Here is a 27408-nt window from a genome sequence, read left to right as displayed (position 1 = left end):
GGCACCTGGGAAGAGGCGGAGAACAATATGGCGGATGGCGAGGAGCCGTAAGTACCCGGGCAGTTCGGGCACCGGCCGGGCTGGGTTGTGACCGAGCGCGGCGGTGGGCGGTCGCCATCGCCACCCCGGGTCCCCCCACCTCCCGCCCCGTCTCCCCGCCCCCCATCCTCTCGCGGCGCCCAGTGTGTAGCGTGATGCTGACCCTTCTTTTATTCTCTCTTTCTTTTAGGGAGAAGAAAAGAAGGAGAATAGAGGAGCTGCTGGCTGAGAAGTTAGTGCTGCCGGGAGGCCGGGGCCCTCTCCGGGGACCCCCGCCTCCCCTCCCCAGGCCTAGGGGACCAGCCGCAGCGGGCCCGGGGGGCTGGGAGGGGGGCACCCGGAGCACAGGCCGCGCGGTCTCGGTCCCCGCCCGGGCCCGGCCGGTGCTTGGCCGCAGGTCTGGGGACCACCTGGCGCCCCTCTCCCAGCGCCCCCGCGTCAGAGACGTGACCTTGGGAAGGGCTCTGACTTGCACACGAAGCGAGTACTGGCCGCTCGTACACACGGAGACAGTCTTAATTGCAGACTTTGGGAACTTTCTATGGTATCGGACTGAGCACTTCGGCCACTTTTGCAGAGCAATTGGCTCCTAAAGGAGTGTTGTGCGCATTTACCCCCCCGCCCTGCTGCTGGTCAGGGGCTTGGTTTTGTGCGGTGGGCCGGTGTCAGCAGCCCCCGCCCGGCCGCCGCAGGGTCCCGCTCCGGCCCGCAGGGCGGGGGGTGTGGCGCTCGGTCCCTTCGGAGCCGGTTCCCGGCGGCGCTTAGGCTGCAGGTGTCGCCCCCGCAGGAGATGGCAATGCAGGGGGCGGGCCTGGCAGCTGCTTTTCACGTTTCTCCCCGCCCTTCCTCCCCACGTTTGCTTAACATGATAGTTTGGATCCTTACCCTGTTATATGCCCAGTATTGCACCAGGGCCTCATTCTTACCCCAAGTGGCTATAAAAATCTGTAGAGGAGTTTTATGGCTGTTAAGGTCACGGTGCTATTAATTGTGGAACCAAATGAGCTATAATATCAAAACCCAAGGTCTTTATTGCCAGGCCATACTTATTGGTCCCTTTTGTTAAAATTGGATATTAATAATATATTTGGATGTAGAAGTTGTGGGGTTATAGGAAATTTGAAAACTAAAATCATGACTAAGTAGATAGAGGAGCCCAGTCTTAGAACACGCTCAGTTGTGTGATATAAAAGATTCTAACCTAAAACATTTTGTGTTCAGTGGCAACAAAAACCATCTCATAGTATTGAAGAGATTCTTTTTTGAAAAAATTGGGACCTGTTTCAGATAAAAATGTGTGAAAGTTCCTTTCATCAAAGATCTTTAAATCACATCTTTCACACTTGCAAAGGACACCGGAGTTATATTAAATGTGAACCATCACAATTCTGAAAGTGGAGTTACATATTTATTTTCCTCTTATAACATATTGCCTGACCCAAGTGTGTTGAAGGAACAGATTGGGGAAGTTTGCAATGACCTTTTATAAATTCCAAATGTATAAAAGCCCATTTCTCACTAACTAAACAATATCCTAAGTTTGATTTTGGCTTGCTTTAGGAACCCAGAAACAGGTAGACTGATTTATTTAATCAAACACATGCAGTTCTTACCTTTAAATAAATTATAATAGCCAAGAAAAATAATTAAAAGCATGAGCATGATCACATTAAATAATTCCTTTTTTATTGAGCAGGTCTGGTGTTACCTTTTCTTTTGGGGAAGCCATAGTAGTTGTAGGTGCGGTTTTTTTCATACTGACCTTTGCAGCTGAATTTACTGTGTTCTGTGCAGAATGGCTGTTGATGGTGGGTGTGGGGACACTGGAGACTGGGACGGTCGCTGGAACCATGTAAAGAAGTTCCTCGAGCGATCTGGACCCTTCACACACCCTGATTTCGAACCGAGCACTGAAGTGAGAAACATTTATTTTTATTTTTAAGTAACTCCTCTAATAGTTTTGTTTCAAAAATAAGATGCTTTCTTTTTCACTTGCTCTTATAGTAAAAATACTAATAAAATTGTGTAAGTTACCTTGAAATACTAAGTTGAATATTTGCAACTGATTTTATTTGAATGGCTAATATTTAAGTCATTTTTGCATTTCTCATGTAATATGTTGACTTTTTTTTTAGTAAAATAACTATAATCTCATTTAAAATTCTAACTTCACTTTAAATTTTAGTTTAAAGTGATTTCTGAGACACACTCCCTTTTTAGTTTTGCTCTTAGAAATTACTTTTGATAGGAAGATAGGTATGCTTGTTTAAATCTTGGAATTTAATTCAACTGAGCATCTTAGGATTGAGTATAACTAATTGCATGTTAAAAATTATATGAGTTCTGTAAAACGAATGGAATTTTGGATAGTGTCTGACTTAAAGCAAATGTTCAATTAGATAAGACTTTTTTTTTATTACAAGGTAGAAAAAGTATCCTTTTTAAGTAAACTTTTATGTCATTTGGTGTTTGTGAAGAGATACTGTTTTGAAATAAAAATATTGAGCTACCCCTAGAATTAAGGTACAAACTCTTGGATTTGACCAGGGTCTCACCTGAATTACTTTTCTCTTCTTTAGTCTTTGGACAGAATTGACAGTGTTCTGCCTTTCTTTGGCTCTATCTTATTTTCCTGTGCTTTTGAATTTTTTTTTTTTTGCCTGATTATTTAAAATACTTTTGTTAAGTGATTGTTTTGAATTGCATTTCTGTTGATAAACAACTTTCTAAGAATTTTATCTTTTTCTTTTCCTTCCTGAAGACCTTTAAACACCTTGTGCAGTGTTTGATCCCCAGTTCTTAAGATTTTTACATTTTTCTCTTCTTAGGAAGCCAGTTAAATAATGAATTTGATGCTTTCCATCCCCTCTTAAGATTAAAAAAAAGATAACCTTTAACTAGCCATAGTTTTTGTTTTTAGAAATAACCTTTAATTTCATACAATAAGAGTCAATGTAAACACATTGAAATTGAAATGCTCTGAAATCATTAGGGTTATAGAATTTCTGATTCTACCTTGTTCATAAATTTAAAAGAGTTTATTAAATAGAAAGTCTGCTCTTGATCCTCATTTGCATTTTTCATGGAAACATCAGAAACTATGGCTTGTTGTATTAATGGTACTTATGTTTTTTATAACTAGGTTTTAATATGCCTTTTCATTCTTTACAGTCTCTCCAGTTTTTGTTAGATACATGTAAAGTTCTAGTCATTGGAGCTGGCGGCTTAGGATGTGAGCTCCTGAAAAATCTGGTAATATATATATGTAAATATATATATATACATGCATGTATATATAATATGTGTTTTTCTCCTTCGTGGTAATTTTCCTTTTCTGTCATATTAGGAAATTTCTTTATTATGATTATTAATCTCTGTTTTGAGCCTTTGTTAGATAAGTTTAGCAAGTCAGCTTCCAGACAGTCTTAAATTGTAAAGTGCTCAACATAAATCATTGATAGACATTCTTCTGTTTTCTTCTCTGCTCTTTATCAAAGAAATCTTTGTGCATCCTCTCGCAAAGCACTCATTAATTTCAAATAACCAAACTGGAAATTCATATTTTAACATGCAATTTGCAATTTGTATTGATTATTTCTTTTGCTCCTTAAGATAACCCACTTAGATAGATAGGGCATTGGCTCATGTTATGTACTAGTAGATGGAGATGTGGTTCTGAGAGGTTACATGGCTTACCTCACTGTTTTGGATGACAGTGATGGGCCTGGAATCGAATCCAGATGATCAGTTCTTAGGTGTTCACTGAACCATGCGTTAATTTGTTTTTAACGACTATCATTTTAAGAGAGGGTACTATTTAGTGAAAGTATTTCGTATACTGGTTTGAAATTTATAATTTGTGATTTAATTAATTCGTTTCATTGACTTCTGATAACCACAAAGGAGCTTTTTTTTTTTTTTTTTTTAAACAAGTATCACTTTATTTAACAAAGATGGATAGGAGGAGAATTGATTGAGAGCTGATATATTCTAGGCTTCTACTGATGTGTAGAAAAGTGGAAATGCTAGAGTAGACTCCTTAGAAAATGAAATGAGTAAAAGAACCAGATAAAATACCTAAAAAGTCAGCCATGTTGCTAAAGTTTAAATATAAACAGCCATGTTAATTTTGCTAGGAAGCACTAACATCCCTCCTGGTGAAACTGCAAAAACTTAATACACTTCATGGTACTTAGTGCTGTGCTGGGTTCTGTGGGGATTGTAGATCATCATGTTCTCTGTCCTTAATGAATATGAAGTTTCTTTGGGGAGACAACTCACACAAAATAAATAGCAATATGTATGATGTACTCTGTGGGGTACCCAAATGTCAGTACCTTATCAGATATAAATACTCGAGCAGTGTGAGAACCAGAGTTCTAGGAGGGAAGGGCGGGTAGTGGTTTTGATAGGCATTGCATGTACATATTCCCTAATGCTTAACCTTTTCCATTTTGAAGCTGTTATTTGCAAAGGAGATAGATACTCATTTTAAATGTAAAGTAATTGGAGATTAGATCTGAAGAGTAGTCATCAAGCAGCTTTAGGTGGCCATGTTATTTATTGCATTGCAATACCCTCTTACACAGAAGAAGAAAATAGGGTTTTTAATTTTACCACTTGTTACTTTGCTTATTTCAGTACATAAGAGATACACATCTTTTTATAAATTGATTGTATGCCCCCCAAGGCTCATTGTTAAAAAAAGAGTATGACATTATTATTATTTAATTGATATTTAGAGAGGAAGGGGGAGAGAGAGAGAAACATCTATGTGAGAGTGAAACATCAGTCTGCTGCCTCCTGCATGCTGCCTACCGGGATCAAGCCCACAAATCAGGCATGTATAGCATTGAACAAAATAGGTATTTGTGGGGCTTACATTTTAGTGAAAGGAAAAAGATAAGTAAAATAGATAGTATGTCAGATGTTTTGGAGCAAGGAAAGATGAAATATAGGTAGCCTGGTCGGAAGGGAATGGGTTTATGAAGTGCTATTTGAGCAAAGAGGTGAGCAAGAACATTCTAGACAGAGGGAACAGCAGGTGCAATCGCTGTGAAGTGGGAGCATGACTGTCCTGTTCAAGGATAGCAAGGAGGTCCTTACAGCTAAAGCAGAAGTAGGTAAGGGAAGTATTTTCGGAGAGGATATCAGAGGCAATGGGAGATGGAGATGTTTGAAATTAATACCACAAAAGGCATTGGAGGTTACTGTAAGAACTTAGCCTTTTTCTCTGAGTCAGAATGTCATTGGAGAGAGATTTAGGCAGATGAGTTGACTTGATCTGACTTTTAACCTGGATCACTGTGGCTGATGTATTTAGAAAAGACTAAAGAAGAATAGAGGAGGAAGCTGAGAGGCGAGGTAGAAGGTTGCTGCAGTCATCTAGCCAGAGATGACTGACGTAGGGCAGGGTGGTAGTGTTGGAGGTAGTGAGAGGCAGTCAGAGGATGAAGTCAACAGGATTTGCTAATGGGTTGGTTGTGGGACAGGAGAGAAAGGAGTCGAGGATGACAAGGTTTTTGCCCTGAGCAACTTGAAGGATGGATTTAGCATTCACTGACATGAGGCTGAGGGAAGGACAGATTTGGTGGGGTTGGTGAAAAAGATGGTTGAGTTTGGATTTGGAAACTGTTGAGATGTCTGTTTGGTATGCTTATAAAATTGTCTGGGGAAAAAAAAAAGGTTGTCTGAGATCACCAGAATTAAGCACAAGGGCTCTCAAGAATCCAGTAAAGCAGGAGGAAAACTGAATGTGGTAAAGTGTAAAAATTCTCATGCATGTAGTGACCAAGTGAAGAATGTGTTCTTAGGAATTGATCCACACAGTGCCAAATACTAGTACTTCAGATGGGTCAGGTCCCTGGAGGTGGCAACATGGAGTTCACTGGTGACCTAGACAAGTGCTGTTTTCAGTGGAGTGGTGAGAGGGAACATTTGTTTAGAGCAGGCTTGGGCTGTGTAAGGCCCACGAAATCATTTGGTCTGGTCCTGCCAAGGCATTAGGGATGAATTAAATGTTTGACCAAATACAGCAGGCTAATTTTTAAAATAAATATATTTTTATTGATTTCAGAGAGGAAGGGAAAGGGAGAGAGAGACAGAAACATCAATGATGAGAGAGAATTATTGACTGGTTGCCTCCTGCATGCCCCACACTGGGGATCGAACCTGCAACCCAGGCATGTGCCCTTGGCTGGAATCGAACCTGGGACCTTTCAGTCCACAGGCCAACGCTCTATCCACTGAGCCAGACCAGCTAGGGCTGATTGCTTATTCTTGACTCAATACTTTTGTTGTTAATCCTCACCCAAGGATTTTTTTTTTTTCATTGAATTTTAGAGAGAGAGAATGGGAGAGAATGAGGGGTGGGGAGAGAGAGAAACATTGATTGGTTGCCTCCCACACCCGAGCAGGGCAGGAGATCAAACCTGCAATTCAGGTACATGCCCTTGATCAGTAATAGAGCCCGAGACCCTTTGGTGTGCGGGCTGACCCTCTAACCACGGAGCCACAGCGGCCAGGGCTTGACTCAATACTTTTAAGATATTTCTTTTACATGTGCAGTGTATCTGTGTGTGTGTGTGTGTTTGTGACATATGTACCTTATAATAGTTATTTCTAAATGGTGCATGCTTAATGTTAGATAAACTAAGATAAAGCTTGTATGAATTGCTTATAATAATATTCTGAAAAAAGACTAGTAAGTGCAATTAATTAGTAAGATTAGTAAAATTAAAGTATCCAGCAGTAGCAAAGCAATAAACTTTACAGATGTATTTATGAGATTATAAAACAACTGTAGAAATTTTGAATTGTTCTCTTTTGGTTATAAACTAAAACTGAGCAGTTATACCTTTTGACCTTTCCAGGAACATAAATGTTATATATACTTTGTAAGTCTCTTTAACAATTGAATACGATTATGCAGAATTTATTATTGAGAATTTGTAGATTTAGGACTACATTGAAAATAAATGTCAAATTTTTCAAATGTGAGGGAATTTCTGCTTAATTGGATTTTTTTTATTCCCACAGGCTTTGTCTGGTTTTAGACAGATTCATGTTATAGACATGGACACTATAGATGTTTCCAATTTAAATAGGCAGTTTTTATTTAGGTAAGTTTTAATCTCCTAACAGAAATTTCCAACAGGTTTATGTGATTTGGGGGTGATTGTGCTCTGAAGACACAAAGTTCAGCCCCTCCTCCTGGTGATTTCATAAGAGAACAGCAGCTGGAATATTAGGCCCTAGTGAGGTACATTGGTGGGGACACATGAGCCAAAATCTGAGTGGTGACTCTGGGGCAATGAAGTTGTGATGGAATTTGAGCTTTTTACAGAGGGGAAAAGAGATGAAGAATGAAGTAGAAAAAGGCAGGAGCAATTGAAATGGAAGAAAGGGATAATTACCTTAGACATACATGAAATACAGAGTCCTCTGGGAATGGTTTGTTAAGAGATAATTTTGAGAACTGGAAGTGGCACACATATGTAGTTCTGAGGAAAAGTTCATTAATAAATTTTAGTATGTAACATTTAGGGATTTGAGTGGCTAGATAAAAGTGTCTGTTAATTAAAGAATTATAGATGTGGAGGGATAATGAAATACTTTTCTTTCTCTAGTGATTAGGTTACTGACAGAAAGCAATCAGTTAGTCCTGGATATGCAGGCTGAGGTTAGGTTAGCAGAAAAGATAAAAGATTTAGGATAGGTATAAAACCTCTAACTTACCTTTGTGGAAGTTCTTAAAGAGATTGAAGAATGGGTTAAACTAAGTCAAGTTATTGAAATGTTGTTACAATGTGAACTCTTCATTTAACTTTTATTTGTTTTTTTATATTTTAACCCTTGAAGTTTCCCTTCTCTATAGAAAAGTTTTGGTGTCCTTGCCAGTCTAACTAACTTTGGTGTATAAATGTTCTCAAAAAAACCACTATTGAGTTAATTAGTTATCATAATAATTGCCATGCCCTTCAGTTTGTGGCTAAAATAATGAAGATTTTAAAAACGTATATATGAGAGAAACATGAATGATGAGAGAGAATCATTGATCAGCTGCCTCCTGCATGCTGTACACTGGGGATCGAGCTGTAACCTGGGCATGTACCCTGACTGGGAATTAAACCATGACCTCCTAGTTACAGGTCGACACTCAACCACTGAGCTTGCTGGCAGGGCTCTTTAATATTTCAGTTTTAAATAAAATAGTCACATTGATTTTTTAAATTGTTATTATTTTAAAAGTGTTTATCCTGTACTTACATATGGAGGAGATAAGAATATGGTCATTTTTTCCCAGGTGTTCAGTCCAGTGGGTATGATAGATATATAAGAAAAATATGCTATAAAAAAGTAGTAATGAAGCACTTACTATGTATATACTATTTGGGAATGATTTCTGTGAGGAGAATGAGGAAGTACTAGGAAAGAATATGTCATTTGCACTGAGATTAGAAGAGAGAATTCATGTCATTTCTTATTTATAGCTATGGTTATTATCAAGGAATGATCTTTTAAGGCCTTGTATTTTTAGCTTCATGAAACTATTAGTGACATTTGAATTTTAGATAATGCCTTTGGAATTATTCCTTTTACAAAAATGGGATTCCGACTTACTACAGGACACAAAATTTATTACTTGTGATAAGTGAAGGCTCCTGCATCCCTAGAATGAATCTCATTATGTTTATTTCAGCCGAGACCTGCATACTAACATCTTTAAGTTCTGGGATTCAGGGTAGATACTTGGAAGGCCCTAGGCCTGGGATAATTGTTTTTTTTACATTGAGAAATGACCATGAAACATGCCATTATTATCCTTTATCTAAGGGAATAAAACTTCTCTTTTTCATCTAAATACTTAGACCTGTCAGTACTTAATTTGGAACATGAATAAGGGTTGACATTTTGATTGTTCATCCCGAATACTTAGATACAAATATTCCTTCTAAATGTCCTCTAATTAAACTCAACATGGATATTTTTATGTTTGAAATTATGCAACTCATCTAGATTTATATCATGAATAATAATTGAAATATAATTTTTCCTGTAGGCCTAAAGATGTTGGAAGACCTAAAGCTGAAGTTGCTGCAGAATTTCTAAATGACAGAGTTCCTAATTGCACTGTAGTTCCGTATCCTTTTCACACACAAAAAAATTACTTGATTTTGTGAAGCTTTTGTGTGTTTTTCTGTACTATGAAAGACATGTTTAACACAGAGAATACAGATAAGCAAAAAGAAAAAGATCAGTAGCAGTAAGTTATTACCGAGCTATCTGCTGATAACATTTTGCTCTATCTTCCAGTGTTTTCTGTAAGGTTGTATACATTTTTTTGCACTAATTTTTAAATTAAGCTTCTTTTAACTAGTACTGTTGTTTATTCTGCATTATTGCCCTTATGTTCAGTATCAGTTGCATATCTCCTCTACTAGACTCTAAGCCCCTACGTTGGATCCAATTAATCTTTGTGTCTCCTTAAAGTAGCAGACAAAATAGAGAGTCAATATATTATTAACCAAATGGAAGTGTGTCAGAGTCAATTTATTTATATAAGAAGTATGTTTTTTAAAAAGTATTCACTTTCTTGGTTTTCATACCTTTAGATCAGGGGAATTTTTAGTATTTATAGAAATTCAGGAGATGGGATTTGCTGTATAGAAAATCCTACAGGATACAAAGTCAGCATACAAAATTCAATTATATTTCTGTGTGCTAGCGGTTAACACGTGGAAACTGAAATTTAAAATACAATGCCATTTATAACGTTAAAAAAAAACACCTTAGGTGTGAATAAAATAAGTATATGATTTATATGCTGAAAACAGTGAAATGCTGATGAAAGAAATCAAAGAAGATCTAAATAAATAGAAATTTCATGTTTAGGAATTGGACAGTTCAACATAGTAAAGATGTCACTTATCCCCAAATTTGTATCGAAGTTTAACACAATCTGCCAAAATCCCAGGAAAATTTTTGTCAGTACAAACCAGATTATTCTAAAATTGATATAGAAAGACAAAGGAATACCTAAATGCTGAAAAAAAAAAAAAAGTAGGAGGGGTTACTATCTAATTTCAAGACTTATTATGTAGTTACAATAATCAAGACTGTCGGATTGCCAGAGAAAGACACACAGATCAGTCAAACAGACAAAACAGAAATAGCCCCATGCAAGTATGGCCAATTGATATTTGACAAAGGGTCAAAACCAATTTAACAGAAGAAGGATAATCTTTTTAACAAATTGTGGTGAGGCCAGTGGATAGCCATAGATGATAAAATGAATCTCGACCTAACCTCCAAAAGTAACTCAAAATGGATTAAAGTTTTAAGTGTCAAACGTAAAACTGCAAAACTTTGGAAGATAACAGGAGAAAATCTTTGGGATCTAGGGTTTGGTGGAGTGTTCTTTGACCACATTAAAGGCATGATATATAAAAAATTTATAAATTGAACATCAAAATTAAAAACTTTTACTTTGTGAAGGAGGATGAAAAGACAAGCTGCAGATTGGAAGATACTTAGGAAGCAGGTATCTGACTAAGGACTCAGAATATATAAAGAAGTTTCAGAACTCAACAGTAAAAATAATGCAATTAGAAAATGGACAACAAAGAAAGATGTTTCACTAAAGATGGTACAAAGCACATGAAAAGATGTTCAACATCACTAGCTATGACAAATCTAAATTATGGCCACATTGAAATATTATCACAACTATAAGACTATCTAAAATTAAAAATTATAATAATTTTAATTATTTAAATATTTAATAATTTTTAAAATGCTGGCAAAAGTACAGAAGAACTGGATTGCTCATTGCTGGTGGAAATGTTGTACCGCAAATCATTGAGCTGGACAAGACGCCTAATGAGCCAATTAGTTAGGAGTCATCTTTATTGCGTGCAGGTTCAGAGCAGATTACCTCTGTCAAATTCTGAACAAATACAGGAGGGAGTATGTTTTTTATATATATATTTTTCTAGTTTTTTTGTGTAAGTTACTTTTGTAGACAGTTTGTAATTTTGAGTATATATTATGTTTAATATTTGTCATATTTATATAGACAATTTTATAATTTTGAGTATTTATATAGACCAGGGGTGGGCAAACTTTTTGACTCGAGGGCCACAATGGGTTCTTAAACTGGACCGGAGGGCCGGAACAAAAGCATGGATGGAGTGTTTGTGTGAACTAATATAAATTCAAAGTAAACATCATTACATAAAAGGATATGGTCTTTTTTTTTTTTAAGTTTTATTCATTTCAAACGGGCCAAATCCGGCCCGCGGGCCGTAGTTTGCCCACGGCTGATATAGACATTTGTAATCTTGGGTACATATTTATATAGACATCTGGCATCAGTATTATTGTATTAGTCCCTTATGTTAGATGGCTAACTTGCAAGGTCAGACAATTAAGTTTATCTTTTCTATTCAAGCAAAAAAACAGTTATTTTTACAGTCTAAAAATAATAGAGTTGACCTACAGAATAAGAGACTAAGAATAACAAAGTAGTTCAAACAGCAGTTTCAAACAGCAGTTTTTCCAAAGGAGGGACCACTATGCTTCAGTGTAAAATACTATAGCCATCTGGAAAGTAGTTTGTTTCTGAAAAATCTAAACATACACTTTCCATATCACCCAGCAGTTTCATTCCTGGGCATTTATCCCTGAGAAATGAATACTTAAGTCTGCATAAAAACTTGTTCTCGATTGTTCAGACAGCTTTATTTGTAGCAGCCCAAAACTGTAAACAACCAAAACATCCTTCGATAAATGAATTGTTTAATGTGATACAGCCATACAATGGAATAATACTCAATATAAAAATATACCAACTATGAAACATAATAGTTTGGATGTATATCAAGACCATTATGTGGTATGAAAAATGCCAATCTCAAAAGGTCATCTATTGTATGATTCTATTTATATAACACTCTTCAAATGACAAAACTATAGAGATGGTAATAAATCAGTGTTTGTCAGGTTAGGCATGGTGGGGCAGGGAAGGTGTGACTCAGAGCAGGTAGCAGGAGGGAGATCTTGGTGCTGATCGATTGTATGTCTAGGCTGGTGGTTACACAGTCTATACATGACAGAATGATACACACTTGTACCAATGTCCTATTCACGGTTTTGAGATTGTACTAATGTAAGATGTAACTGGTGGGGGAAACCTGGTGAAAGATACAGGACCTCTCTGTACTCTCTTTACAACTCCCTGTGAATCTGTTACTTCTAAATAAAAGGTATAAAGATGCAAATACAGGCCCCTGTTGAGGAAGAAACAAACATGTACACTTTGTCCCATTATTTAGATCTGGGAAACGGGCATTTTATAGAAATCCAGGAGATGGGATAGGAATCGAAGATGGTGGCATAGGTAAACACCGAGACTGCTGCCGCAAACAACCACTTCAAAAATACAACTAAAAGACGGAACGGACATCAACCAGAACCACAGGAAGGCTGGCTGAGGAGAGACTCTTCAACTAGAAGGAAAAACAACAGCATTCCGAGGCTCAGAGGAGGCGCAGTGTGGAAAATTTAAAGGTAACGAGGTGCGCGCGCAAAGCAGGCTGGTGGCTGAGGGCGAGGTTGTCGTTTTCAATCAGGAGGGAGTCTCAGACTCTGGGCTACAGATCCGGGCGAGTCTCTAGGGACCCAGACTCAAACGGGAGAAGCGGGACTGTCTGGCCACGGTCCCTCCGAGGTTTGCAGCGGTTGCTGGGACAGAGAGGCAGAGCCTCTGGGGACGGACTGAGAGCAGCCATAGCTGCTCCCTCTGCCCGCCCTGTTGAGCCCGCCCCGCCCAAGCCCTGCGCAGAGCCATTTGCTGGATCGCCTCAGGCAAAGGCTAGATTAGCACCTCCCCAGAGGACAGAAGTTTTCCCACAGCTGATTCTCACAGCCAGTCGGCCTGGTGGTCAAATCCCTCTAGTATTAACTACAACAATTAAGGCTTAACTAGAACAAGACTGCGCACAAAGACCACAAGGGGGTGCACCAAGAAAGCATAAAAGATGCGGAGACAAAAAAGCATGACAGAAATGGAGGATATGGAGCTAAAAATCGCAATTTTGAGGGCTTGCAATAAACTTGAGCAGAGCCTCACGAAAACTAATGAGACCCTCGATGCTATGATAAAGAAACTAGAAAGTAAGCATACACGGACTGAAATAAAGAATATTATACCCAATAGCAGACCAGAGGAGCACAAGAATCAAACCAAAGATTTGAAATACGAAGAAGCAAAAAACACCCAACTGGAAAAGCAAAATGAAAAAAGAATCCGAAAGTGTGAAGATAGTGTAAGGAGCCTCTGGGACAGCTTCAAGCGTATAAACATCAGAATTATAGGGGTGCCAGAAGATGAGAGACAGCAAGATATTGAAAACCTATTTGAAGAAATAATGGCAGAAAACTTCCCCCACCTGGTGAAAGAAATGGACTTACAGGTCCAAGAAGCGCAGAGAACCCCAAACAAAAGGAATCCAAAGAGGACCACACCAAGACACATCATAATTAAAATGCCAAGAGCAAAAGACAAAGAGAGTATCCTATAAGCAGCAAGAGAAAAACAGTCAGTTACCTACAAGGGAGTACCCATACGACTGTCAGCTGATTTCTCAACAGAAACTTTGCAGGCCAGAAGGGAATGGTAAGAAATATTCAAAGTGATGAATACCAAGAACCTACAACCAAGAGTACTTTATCCAGCAAAGCTATCATTCAGAATTGAAGGTCAGATAAAGAGCTTCACAGATAAGGAAAAGCTAAAGGAGTTCATCACCACTAAACCAGTATTATACGAAATGCTGAAAGGTATCCTTTAAGAAGAGGAAGAAGAAAAAGGTAAAGATACAAATTGTGAACAACAAACATGCATCTATCAACAAGTGAATCTAAGAATCAAGTGAATAAATAATCTGAGGTACAGAATGAACTGGTGATTATAATGAATCAGGGACATAGAAAGGGAATGGACTGACTATTCTTGGGGGGGAAAGGGGAATGGGAGATGTGGGAAGAGACTGGACAAAAATCGTGCACCTATGGATGAGGACAGTGGGTGGGGAGTGAGGGCGGAGGGTGGGGCGGGAACTGGGAGGAGGGGAGTTATGGGGGGGGGGGGAAAGGAACAAATGTAATCTGAACAATAAAGATTTAATTAAAAAAATTTAAAAAAAAAATCCAGGAGATGGGCTTTTTGGGTCTGGCTCCTTGGGTCCCCTCCTCATGGCTGCTCCTCCAGTGTTTGCTTGGGTTCTCTTTACAAATTACAAACTTAGCAGTTCAAGTTCCTTTACTTATATTCAGACATTTCAACAAGATCCAGGATTTTAATGACACTTTCTATCGACGTAAGTTGTTCTCTTGAAGTTCATCTCCCACTAAATTCTAACTATTACTTGGTTGGAAGCTATTTGAAGGCTATTTAGTTGTTTTCATCTCGTGGTGTTGCTTTTCAATAAGGTTGTTGACGGGTTGAAAAGAGCACAGTGCCATTGTTTTAATTCTTACTTGACACCATTAACTGCATTTTTCTGCATTGACTTGAGTAAGGATTAGGAGATGTTTGTATATGTGTGTGTTAGAATAAAAAGTGGGTTTTGTTTTTGTTGTTAATCCTCACCTGAGGATGTTTTTTCCATTGATTTTTTTAGATAGAGTGGGAGGAAGGGGGAGAGACAGAGAAACATTGATGTGAGAGAGACACATCGATTGGTTGCCTCCTGCATGTGCCCCAACCAGGGCTGGGGATTGAGCCTACAACCAAGGTATGTGCCCTTGACTGGAATGGAACCTGCCCTCAGGCGTATGCTCTAACCACTTAGCACCCCAGCCAGGGCTAAATGTGATGTGATGTGTGTGTGTGTGTGTGTGTGTGTGTGTGTGTATGTGTGTGTTTTCTTAGAAGGTGTAAATTATGTTGTACCATGGCACTTTTAAAAACTAAGCTTGCATTTTTTTTTCTTATAGAATTTCATATAATTGTATGTGGATTGGACTCTATCATAGCCAGAAGATGGATAAATGGCATGCTGGTAAAGACTTTAGTGTTACAGTTCTCTGAAGTTCTTGCTGTTGCTCTTAACATACTGAAAATTAGAATTGCATATCATATTTTTTAAAAATCAGAGTTTAATTTCAGTTAAGTTCATGTGCTTGTTTATTGCTATCATTAATTTTTAGGTGAGGACCAATATTGCTAATATCCCTTGATTTGATATATTAATATTCAGTCATGCTATTGAATTGTGGAATTACTTGATAGCATGCTTTATCTTTTCAATTCTTATCCCCTTCTCCTTTTAAACCCTTCAAATAATTTTCCTAGATATCTCTTCTCAATTATGAAGATGGTGTATTAGATCCAAGCTCCATTGTCCCTTTGATAGATGGGGGGACAGAAGGTTTTAAAGGAAATGCCCGGGTAATTCTGCCTGGAATGACTGCTTGTATTGAATGTACTCTGGAGCTGTATCCACCACAGGTAACCCTAAAAAGCACCTGCATTTATTTTACAGTATCTTGGGATGGAATTACGGTTGAAATATTAAATCTATTCAATATTTAGAATTTTTAATTAGGGGTAACCAGATTTTTAAAATCATGCTGAGAAGAAAAAATATGAAATTTGCTCTATTTGAGGAAAAAATATAGTTTTGATACTATTGCTTTCATAATTTATTTGTATTAACTTATTTGGGAGTAGGGATTAAGGGATCAGTTTTAAAATTGTATGTTGGATAGAGCTACCATCTGTTTTCCTTGCCTGTGATTGTTTTTGGGAAATAAAGATACCAAGGATGAGAATGATCTTTCCAAAGATGAGGCTCTTTCATCTATATATCCACTTTAGAGGACAGTTAGAATTTTGATCTATTTATGAGTATTCACTTGGAATTAATTTCACTCTGTGAATTTGCTTTTGTTTCATACCTTCAGATTTAGATCAGGTAAACATAACAAATTTGAGAATTTATTCAGCATATTTTTTACACAGTTTAACAAAGTTAAATTTACATAGGGAAAACCTGAGTGAAGTGACTCAGATACTTTTAGAAATCTTAATGGTATAAAAGTTTTGTTTCTATAAGTGGAGGGCTAAGGTGAATTATAACAAACTGTTACAAATTAAATCATAACTAGAAATTACATTTCTAAAATAAGTCATTGTTTTAAATCCACTAAAAAGGGCTTGGTTTTTAGGTTAATTTTCCCATGTGCACCATTGCATCTATGCCCAGGCTACCAGAACACTGTATTGAGTATGTAAGGCTATTGCAGTGGCCTAAGGAGCACCCTTTTGGAGGTAAGGAACCTAATTTCATAATCCAGAGTTAACAGTATTTATTCGTCTATATAACTCATTTGGATAATTACATCAAAAACAAGTTGATTCATGTTTCTGTTTCTGTTTTTCTCTCCTCTTTTTTCCCCTAACAGAAGGGGTTCCATTAGATGGAGATGATCCTGATCATATTCAGTGGATTTTCCAAAAATCTCTAGAGAGAGCATCACACTATAATATTAGGGGTGTTACATACAGACTCACGCAAGGTAAGTTATCAAATTGCCATGAATAATGATCTTGGGATGATCCTTTTTTCACTGGCTGGGGATACTTTGGAGGAAATAAATGATAAGTGATTTTAGACACTACCATCCATTTGAAGTTCAGTAAAGGTACCTTGGAAATAATAGTTTTCAGATGCCCCAAAGTTGGAAATGAGCAGCAGAATCCATACTACTACTTAGCTAGAAGGACTTTGATAAAATCATTGAATCTTATTTACTTAGTATTGGAAATTGACTCATTCACTTTATCATTCAATGAAGAGCAATTTATCACCACCTGGGGCAGTCTGTTTCACACTTGGACAAGACTGTTAGAAAATTACTCTAGCTATTGAGCAGAAATCTCCATCTGTAGTTTGGTCTGAGTATTGTCCCAGGGTATACTATATATGTATAAACCTAACTCCCTTAAGTAATAGCACTTAACACATTAAGAACATGGTCACATTCCCTCCAAATCTTTATCACTGCCACGAACCTCCCTAGTTCCTTTAACCCTTTGACATGTGTCTGACTTTTAAGTCCCCATCATGTTGTTTTTCTATAACCATATTTCAGTTATCCATAATTCTCTTAGCTAGGTTAGAATCTACATAGAATATCTAAAATATCCTTATTTTAGATAACAGCCTTCTGATAATTCTGATAATTGATGTAGCCTTAGAGGAGAGGAGGGTTTTTTGTTGTTTGTTGCTAACATTGATCCTATATTTTCAACTTTTTGAGGTAATTGCCCACTAAAATGTAGTTCTTCTATATATGCAATTGCTAAGCCTCATCTGTAAGACTGAATTGGCAGAGAATTGATGTCTGAATCATACTTCTGATCTGGCCCTAGATTTTAGGTTTTATCTCATTCTATTGATCAGGCCTTCTTGAGTACTTCATATTTCTTTGTCTTGTTCACAAGGATGTCATGAAAGACCTTTCCAGATGTTCTAAGCTAGTCAGAGTGACTACATGGGACTAGTCCAAGAGGACTTGTCTCAGTGAACAATCATAGTGCTCAGTCTTAGGGATCAATGCTTCCTGGTCTAGGAACTCACAGTTCATCCTTTATAGAATTTTTTTTTAAAATATATTTTATTGATTTTTTTACAGAGAGGAAGGGAGAGAGATAGAGAGTTAGAAACATCAATGAGAGAGAAACATCGATCAGCTGCCTCCTGCACATCTCCTACTGGGGATGTGCCCGCAACCCAGGTACATGCCCTTGACCGGAATCGAACCTGGGACCTTTGAGTCCTCAGGCTGACGCTCTATCCACTGAGCCAAACCGGTTTCGGCCATCCTTTATAGAATTTTTCCAAGGTCATTGTCAAGTTCCCAAGAAAGAACTTTGTCTTCTTTTTGAAAATCTGCCATTTCTCTTCTGTGATTATTTCCTTATATACAGTATACTGATGTAGTAATGTCATTTGAAAATTCTGTTGTTACACACTGCTTTTTGCTTCCTGAACTCCCCTATTCTGACCTGCTTTGTGTTCCTTGACCACACCAAGCTCATTCCTATGTTAGAGCTCTAATATCCTCCTGATCCTTATGCCTGCAATGCTCTTCCTTGGACCCCTTCAAGCCTGGCTGCTTATCCCTCAGGTATTAACCAGTTCTCCTGATCATTCAACTGAAAATGACTTCTTAACCATTCAGTATTTTACCTTTTTATAATTTCCCAGAGCTAATGCGAGTCTCATTTTTCTCTGCAAGGAATATTGCATACTTGCACACTCGTATGCATCCCTGCTCTGGGGCCTTTGCCCTTGCTGTTTACTCTACAGAAATGCTCTTTCCCTAGGTCATTGTATGGCCAGGTCTTTCTCAGGGTTTAGGTTTCAGCTCAAACTATCACTTCCTGAAAAAGGTCTTCCCTGATCATCCAACTGTAACATAGACCTCATTTTACTCTTCTTCACAGAACTCTTCAGTATCTGAAATTTCCTCATGTACTTATTGAGTGTTATCCCCCACATCGGCATGAGAGCAGGTGATTTTTTTTTTTTTTTTTTTTTGCGTAACACCTAGAACAGTGTCTGGCATATGGTACACATTTGGTAATGGTCTGAATTAATAAATGAATTCAGTCTGTTTTGATTAGGAACTGGAAACTCTTTTTCATATGTATTCTCATTCATCCCTCTACCTTGGAGCAGGTGCATGCTTTGCAGCCTGGTGATTAAGGGCCTTCACAAGGAATACAAAGCAAAATGAGAAGTGAAGTCCAGCTTTTTTGAGGGGTGGAGGGTACGGGAGTCCTTATCATTTTGGCAGTGCTCTTTTTAAAAAAATTTTATTTTAAAATTAATTTATTTTTTAAAAAATCTTTATTGTTGAAAGTATTACAGATGTCCCCCCTCTACCGGTTCTCACCCCATCCCAGGTCTTCACCACCCTATTGTCTGTAGGTAATGCATATATGCATATAAGATTTGTGGTTAATCTCTTCTTGGCCCCCTTCCCTCCTACCCTCTGAGATTCGTCTGTTCCATGTTTCCATGCCTCAGGTTCTATTTTATTCATCAGTTTATTTTGTTCATTAGGTTCCTTGTTCATTTATTTTGATTTTTAGATGCAATTGTTGATAGATATGTATTTATTGCCATTTTATTGTTCGTATTTTTGGCCTTCTTTTTTTTCTTTTCTTCTCCCTCTTCTTAAAGAAAATCCTTCAACATTTCATGTAATGCTGGTTTGGTGGTGATGAACTCATTTAGCTTTTTCTTGTCTGTGAAGCTCTTTATCTGACCTTCAATTCTAAATGATAGCTTTGCTGGGCAGAGTAATCTTGGTTGTAGGTCCTTGCTGTTCATCACTTTGAATATTTCTTGTCACTCCTTTCTGGCCTGCAAAGTTTCTGTTGAGGCGCCCCCTTGTAGGTAATTGCTTTTCTCTTGCTGCTTTTAAGATTCTCTCTTTATCTCTAACCTTTGGTATTTTAATTATGGTGTGTCTTGGTGTGGGCCTCTTTGGGTTCCTCTTGTTTGGGACTCTGCACTTCCTGTACTTGTAAATTTATTTCTTTCACCAGGTAAAGGAAGTTTTCTGTCATTATTTCTTCAAATAGGTTTTCAATATCTTGCTCTCTTCTCCTTCTGTCACCCCCATAATGCAAATGTTGGTGCCCTTGAAGTTGTAGGAGAGGCTCCTTACACTATCTTCATATTTTTGGATTCTTTTTTTTTTGCTCTTCTGATTGGGTGTTTTTTGCTTCTTCCTATTCCAAATCATTGATTTGATTCTTAGCATCTTCTACTCTACTGTTGAGTTCCTGTAAATTATTCTTTATTTCAGTTAGTGTATCCTTTATTTCTGACTGGACCTTTTTCATGTCTTTGAAATTCTCAATAACATCCTTGAAAGTCTCACTAAGTCCATTGAAGTTCTCATTAAGTCATTAAGCAATGTTATATAACCATTGTTTTGAACTTTGTATCTAAGTTTGCTTGCTTCCATTTCATTTAGGTCTTTTTCTGGAGATTTCTTCTGTTCTTTCATTTGTGACATGTTTCTTTTGTCTCTGCATTTTGGCTGCTTCCCTGTATTTGTTTCTATGTATTAGTAAAGCTGGTATGTCTCCTCGAATTGGCAGAGTGGCCTTGTATAGTAGGTGTCCTGTAGGGCCAGTGACTCAGCCTCCCCAGTCACCTGAGCTGGACAATTTAGGTGTGCCCCTGTGTGGGCTATGTGCATAGTCTTGTTGTAGTTGAACCTTGATTGCTGTTGGCATCACTGAGAGGAATTGACCTCCAGGCCAATTTGCTGTGAGGACCAGCTACAACTACAGTGTGAGAGCTGCTTTGCAGGAAACACCCCTATGGAGCAAGACTTGCTTAAGTGGGGCATTTGTTCTCACTGGGTCTGCTCCTTGAGTGTGTTGCTTGTGAATGTATAGAGTTGTAATCTGGTATAGTCTGAAGCTCTCCACCAGGTGCAGTGGCTCTGGGGCCTTCCAGGAGGTGCAAAGTCAGCCACTGCCTGGGGCTGCCCGGCAGGAGTTACAGAGAGATCTGCAGATTTCTCCTATTTGTATTGGGCTTGGAGGTGCCCCGGTAAGGTCAAGGTGTGAAGGAAGGCAGACTGTTGCTAGTGCTGGGTCTTGTGCCTCTTATTAATAGGTTTGGGGCATGCTGATGGCAGTTGCTGCTTGTTTGAGAGATTTTAGGAAAGTCTGAAGCCTGAGCCAGGACAGGCATTCATATGGAAAAGCCACTGCAAACAGCCTGGGTGGGCCTGCAAGTTGGTTGAGGTGGGGTCTCAGGAAATCACCAGGATGGAGCCAACAATGTGAGCCATGCTGATGGGAACTCAGATACGGCTGCCAGTCAGCTCTGTGACAGGGGCAGGGGAGGGAGGTCTCAGCATAGGAACAATGACCCTTTTGAGTACCCCTGCTTGGGTGAAAGCCACCCCTGAGTTCTTGCTCCAATGCCAGACAGACAATCCAGTTCCTCCCGGTACGTCCCTGAATCCCTCCTGAGACGTTGCCCCAGGGCTGGAGCTCAGAGGAAGCAGAACCGTGTAAATTTGTGTGGTAGTGGCCTTTTAAGAGGAACTGCCTGGGTTTCCAGCATCCTCCCTGTTACTCAGCAACAATCCCGGCTGTTTTTTACAGTTCAAAGTTTCGGGGACTTCTCTTCCCATCTCTGGAACCCTGGGCTGGGGGGTCTGATGTAGGCCTGGGAACCATGGCTTCTCATGTAATGTCTCCGCAGGGGAGATATCCAAATTAAAAACACGCCACACTGCCTAGCTGGTGTGGCTCAGTGGTTGAGCATTGACCTATGAACCAGGAGGTCATGGGTTTGATTCCCGGTCAGGGCACATGCCCTGGTTGTGGGCTTGATCTCCAGGGTGGGGCGTGCAGGAGGCAGCCAATCAATGATTCTCGCTCATCATTGATGTTTCTTTCTCCCTCCTTCTTCCTTTCTGAAATCAATAAATATATTTTAAAACAACAACAACAAAACACGCCACACATTGGTGTCGGACCAGCCAGTTCTGCGCCTCTGCCCCTCCTACCAGTCTTGATAGACTTTCTTTATTTCTCTAGTTGTAGGACTTCCATCTAGCCAGATTTCAGGTGGTTCTGAATGATGGTTCTGCATTTTAGTTGTAATTTTGATGTGGTTATGGGAGGCAGCAAGTACTGGCGTGTACCTATGCTGCTGGTTCTTGCTGGGCAATGTCTTCTACTCCTTACTGTTTGTGACTACCTGCTCCTCCTTTCACTACGTCCTACTATATGTGGCTCACTGGAGAACATCCAGTTTAAGTGTCATCAGATTAGCTCCTCCCCACTTCTGCTCTGGAATTATATGTAATCATATGATCAGAATTAACTTTTTAAAAAGAGCTTTCCAGACTTAACTGACTTCATGTCTTCTAAGAAATTTGCCTTTTTTCTGAAGTTTTTGAATCCTGCCTATACCAGAAGTCCCATTTTTCAATGCTCCCTCACACTTCAATATAATTAACATAGGTATTTGCCTTTGTAGTTTTTTTTCTAAAGTGAACAATTCAAATGTAGTCATAAAATAGAGTATTTTCTACTTAAAAAATTGTTTAAGGTAGAGCTTTGTTCATTGCTAATCTGAGTACTGATATAAAAAGTAGGGTAGAAATGGAGAACTATGCAATAGAGGAGTGCAAGCTGTAGAGTGAAATGAAGATAAGGTAATTCTTGTTCATTATAGTTTACCCAAACCTTACTGATTATAGCATTATATCACGTATCAGTTAAGGTTATGCACTTTGGGGTGATCTGGGTTTCATATACCACCCCCATGACTTACTAGGTATATAGCTGTGGATGTGGTACAATTTCTCTCAACCTCATTTTCCTTGTCCTTAAAATCAGAGTAAGACAACTAACATAAGGATGTTAGGAAAATTCAGTAATATCTATTTAATTTTCACGATGTTCTTGGAACACAATAAACACCCTAATTGTTAGCTATTATTCATGGTCTCATCTATGAAGCTTAGTGAAGAGTTTACTTTTCTTTGCTACTGTAACTTCCTTAAGAATCTGAACATGCTACAAAATGATGGGAATGTGGAAGAAGATTGCTTCATGGTTCAACTTAAGTCTATTTTGTCACTTGAAAGCCTGACAAATCAAGTTGTGGAAAATGTTATTTAATAAATCATATTGCCTAACTTAAGATACCTACTTTTTGAAAGAAATGCTCGTGTTTAATCAGTATGTTTTTCAGGGGTAGTAAAACGAATCATCCCTGCAGTAGCTTCCACAAATGCCGTCATTGCAGGTGAGGAAAAAAGGCCATCACTTGACGCTCTCTTTCCTTTAGTTTTTGATTCGATATCTAAATTGACATTTCTGCAGCTTCTTGATCTCAGAAAACTGTTGCAATAGGAATGTGATATCTTTTAGGTGGATGGTGTAATTAAGCTGTCCAAAAAAGAATCAGCTATTAGGCCTTGCATATAATTTGTTTTACATTATATCACATAGTGCTCTGTAGGAAGCAGATATTTTCATACCATTTCTGTTTAGTCATTATAACAGGCTGCTCATTAATCTGAAGAGGAAGGAAAACATACTCTATTACTTGTATTGTCCAAAACAAATATAAAATGTTACTTTTTCAGTGTTTTAAAAATAAGAGTATATAAATTTTAATCTATTTTTAATCAATAGCCTTGTAAATTTATCTGTTCTAATTTACTACTGACTTTCTAAAAAACGTCCAATTTTAAATGTTTAATTTTCATTGAGTTAAAGCACGTTTATTTTCTTCCCTTTTCAGCTGTGTGTGCCACTGAAGTTTTTAAAATAGCCACCAGGTAATGAGTTTTTTTTAATATGGATGTAAGTTTCTGTTTTGATCTGGTTCAGTTATATAAATGTGGACATTTTTTTTTCATTACAGCGCATATATTCCCCTTAATAATTACTTGGTATTCAATGATGTAGATGGACTGTACACATACACATTTGAAGCAGAGAGAAAGGTTAGTAGTATTGTACTAATGGGAACTTTTTTTGATCATGCATACTTTGATTTTTAAATGTTAATAAATGAAATTGCCCATAGCCCAGTGGTTCTCAACCTTGACTGCATATTAGAATCACCTGGGAATCTTTTTAAAATCCTGATTTCTGGGCCTCATCCTCTAGAAATTGTTTCATTGTTTTGGGTAAGGCCACAACATTAGTAACAAAGAAACAGAATTTCTGGAGGATGAGGCCCAGAAATCCGGATTTTAAAAAGATTCCAAGGTGATTCCAATGTGCAGCCAAGGTTGAGAACCACTGCCATAGTCTAAGTATTATCTAGCTTTCAGAACCTTAGTTACTATACTATATATCTTTTATAGTGTAGTCTGAAAAATACCATGTAGCAAAGTAATTTAGGAAAAATGGCTGATTATGAAAAGCATAGATTTTTCAAGCATAAACATTCATTCATAGGAAACATGCATGGTTATAAAACAGCTTCATTTTTATTTCATTATTATAAGGAGACTATTATTGGTGCATGTGCTGCTGTGATTTATTGTGTTTCATATATGCAGGAAAACTGTCCAGCTTGTAGCCAGCTTCCGCAAAATATTCAGTTTTCTCCATCAGCAAAACTACAGGAGGTTTTGGATTATCTAACCAATAGTGCTTCTCTGTAAGTGTTCTGGACTTCTGTTATGTTGTAGAAATATTTTTTGATATTTTAAAACTTTAAAAACTAGAATTGTTTTTTTAAAAAGTGATTTTTGATTTTCCCCCTCATACTTATATTTAGGCAGATGAAATCTCCAGCCATCACAGCAACATTAGAGGGAAAAAATAGAACCCTTTACTTACAGGTGAGAAGTGTTCAGTTTTTATTTCTTTCACAATTACATTAAAAGTCTAATTTCATTTAATGTGTTTTACATTAAAATAATTTTGTTTTCTAGTCAGTAACCTCTATTGAAGAACGAACAAGGCCAAATCTCTCCAAGACATTGAAAGGTATTTTAAATGAGTATATTTCATAATCAACTTCTTTTTTAGGTAAAAGTAACAATTCCTTTTAGATTTGCTGTTAATACCTTCAAATAATGATTTCATCTTAAATACTTATATCTTTAGAAATAATAGATTTAATTGCTCTTTTAGAAGAATACACAAAAATGTCTAAAGAAATCAAACATATTACTGCCTTTAATCAATATATTTTACTGATGTTTATCTTAACCATAATATTATATAGTTTGTGTATCTGTGTGTCGTTATCGTTTTTGTTGATTTTTTTCCCCCCTTGGGTTAATTATGCTTTTTCTGTTTTAGAATTGGGACTTGTTGATGGACAAGAACTGGCAGTTGCTGATGTCACCACACCACAGACAGTACTATTCAAACTTCATTTTACTTCTTAAGGAAAATAAATCTGCACATAATAGAAAATTTATGGAAATACTATACTTTGTGTATGCTAAGAAATTTGATTTATTTTTAGCACTAGTATTGCTGAAATTTGACCTTTTTTTTTTTTAAATGTAATGAGCCACTCTTTTTTAATAACTGTCCCTTGAAGACAAAATTTGGGGTTGGTGCTTCTAAGTATTTTCATTAATAATCTATATATATAAAAGCCTAAGCGACTGAACAACCCGACTTGTCAACCGATTGCTATGATATGCACTGACCACCAGGGGGCAGACGCTCAACATAGGAGCTGCACCCTGGTGGTCAGTGCACTCCCACAGCCAACCTTCTGTGGCCCCTCCCCACAGCTTGCCAATTTCCCACAGCTTCTCCCCCAGGCCAGCCAACCTCCTGCAGTCCCCCTGTGGCCCTGATTGCTGGCCAGGCCGAGGGACTCCACTCATGCACAAATTTGTGCACTGGGCCTCTAGTATGTGAAATAATGCTTAGAGAGAGATTATGAGCAAAAAATGTATTACTTCTTTTAGAGGAGACAAACACCCTCTTGTGTGTGAATTTTGTTATTATGGTCAAATAGTGCATTCCTCAGTTTTCATTTGAGCACCCACACATACAAAAGATGTCCCTATAAAGAAAATAAGAAAATTAAGTTCTAAATAACATTAAATGTTACCACTTGACATCTGGCGCATATTGAACATAGCCTGTATCTTGCTTGTTTAAATATTTAATTGTGGCTGTTCAAATGAATATTAACTTTTGCAAAGGTTACTTTGCCCATGATAATTTGTAAATGGTGTTAGAGCTGAATACCTGTGCATGGAAATGAGAAATATTTTCATGTGTTTACTTGCAGTGCCATAGAGGCCAGTATGCACAACATTAAAGTCAAGACATGGTTGTTTAAAAGAAAAGTTATCATTGATGCTTTCACACTATTTATTAATAAAATCATATATTATCTACTTTTCTCACGGAATCTTTTAAAAATATATTAAGGGTGCCCTGGCTGGTTTGGCTCAGTGGATAGAGCGTCTGCCTGTGGACTGAAGGGTCCCAGGTTCAATTCCAGTCAGGGGCACATCCCCAGGTTGCGAGCTCGATCCCCAGTAGGGGGCGTGCAGGAGGCAGCCGATCAATGATTATCTCTCATCATTGATGTTTCATCTCTCTCTTCCTCTCCCTTCCTCTCTGAAATCAATAAAAAAAAATATATTAAAAACAATCAAAATATTAAGGGTAATAAGTAGTTCTGTGGTATTGTAGGAATAATTTTTAAATATATAGCAGAATTAGTAATACAGAATTTTTATGGATTAATATTTTTGCCACAGTAAATATCTACTGTTTTAATTTAATTTGCTCTCACATAAATATTGTAATTAAGTAGAATAACTATATTTTTATATTAAAGTTTCTTAAAATCCCTCTCCTCCCCCCCAAAAAACACTGAGGCTTAAAACAAAGTCAAGCATAAGTTCTGAAAAATGAGTTTTAGTATCTTAGTGTGGAAACATGTATATGATCTCACTATGTCTTTGACTTAGATGGCAATCTTCTATTCATAAGCTTTGTGACTAATTATCACTGGGCTACATATTCACTTTTTTTTTTTAAGCTCTACATTGACAAACAATTTGTTTCATTATATAATCATATGGGATAGACTTCTCTACTTAAAAAGTGACAGAGTTAGTATAAATTTTTGAAAGTGAAGGAACGAACATTTAGCACTTTTATACAGGTGCAATAATAATTCTCAAAGTAGACTTGTAAGGGCTCTCCTGAGAGCATGCCCCTCCCTTTTCCTTTCCCTTCCCCCACCTCCTCCCTGCCCTAGGCACCACACCATTAGCCTCCTCATTCCCAAGCTCCAAGGGCCCTTCCTTTACCTCCATAACTTGCAAATAAATGTCCTTACAGAAAAAAAAGTAGACTTGTAAGTAAGAGGTTGACAATATGTTCATCTAAGAGCTGAATAGTTTTAGAGAGTTTAGGTCATTTATCCAAAAATGTACAATTAGAGGTATTGGAAGGGATTTTAAAAGAAAAATAGTTCCTTGCAGTGGGGTAAAATCCTCAAATATGGGGAAGGGGCAGGTAAGGTAAATAACCACAGCATGGGAGGGTGTAATAAGAATAGAATAAGATTAGTTGGGTCTGTGGCAAACTGGAGTGAAAAGTATTTTTCTATAATCCTATAGAATAAAAGGCTAATATACAAATCAACCAAATGGCAGAATGACCGGTTGGCAGACACTCAACACAGGAGCTGCCCCCTGGTGGTCAGTGCGCTCAGCCAGAAGCCGGGCTCACGGCTGGCCGGTGCAGTGGTGTGGAGGGAACCTTTCCTGCCTCCACAGCAGCACTAAGGATGTCCG

General features: G+C 37.9%; 1 protein-coding gene across 2 annotated transcripts; it reads left to right on the top strand.

The window, feature by feature from the left end:
* UBA3 (ubiquitin like modifier activating enzyme 3) lies at positions 1-25941 on the top strand. Of its 2 annotated transcripts, XM_070390981.1 has the most exons (18): positions 1-47; positions 230-271; positions 1834-1954; positions 3211-3291; positions 7078-7160; positions 9101-9181; positions 14377-14420; positions 15040-15104; positions 15398-15553; positions 16273-16375; positions 16510-16623; positions 22854-22907; positions 23409-23445; positions 23532-23613; positions 24178-24278; positions 24399-24462; positions 24556-24610; positions 24929-25941. In XM_070390981.1, exons 1-18 carry the CDS (start codon positions 28-30, stop codon positions 25015-25017), a joined length of 1392 nt encoding a protein of 463 aa, XP_070247082.1. In that variant the 5' UTR covers positions 1-27; the 3' UTR covers positions 25018-25941. The 2 variants fall into 2 exon arrangements, with proteins under 2 accessions (XP_070247082.1, XP_070247083.1); XM_070390982.1 differs by lacking the exon at positions 230-271 and having other exon boundaries at positions 4-47.
* Positions 25942-27408: the final 1467 nt, after the last annotated feature.

The sequence above is a fragment of the Myotis yumanensis genome, unplaced genomic scaffold (genome assembly GCF_028538775.1).
Source record: "Myotis yumanensis isolate MYYU_CA2020_CCGP unplaced genomic scaffold, mMyoYum1.0.hap1 SCAF_14, whole genome shotgun sequence".
NCBI lineage: Eukaryota > Metazoa > Chordata > Mammalia > Chiroptera > Vespertilionidae > Myotis > Myotis yumanensis.
The sequence above is the reverse complement of the archived record's forward strand: the minus strand, read 5'-3'. Positions and strand labels throughout refer to the sequence as shown.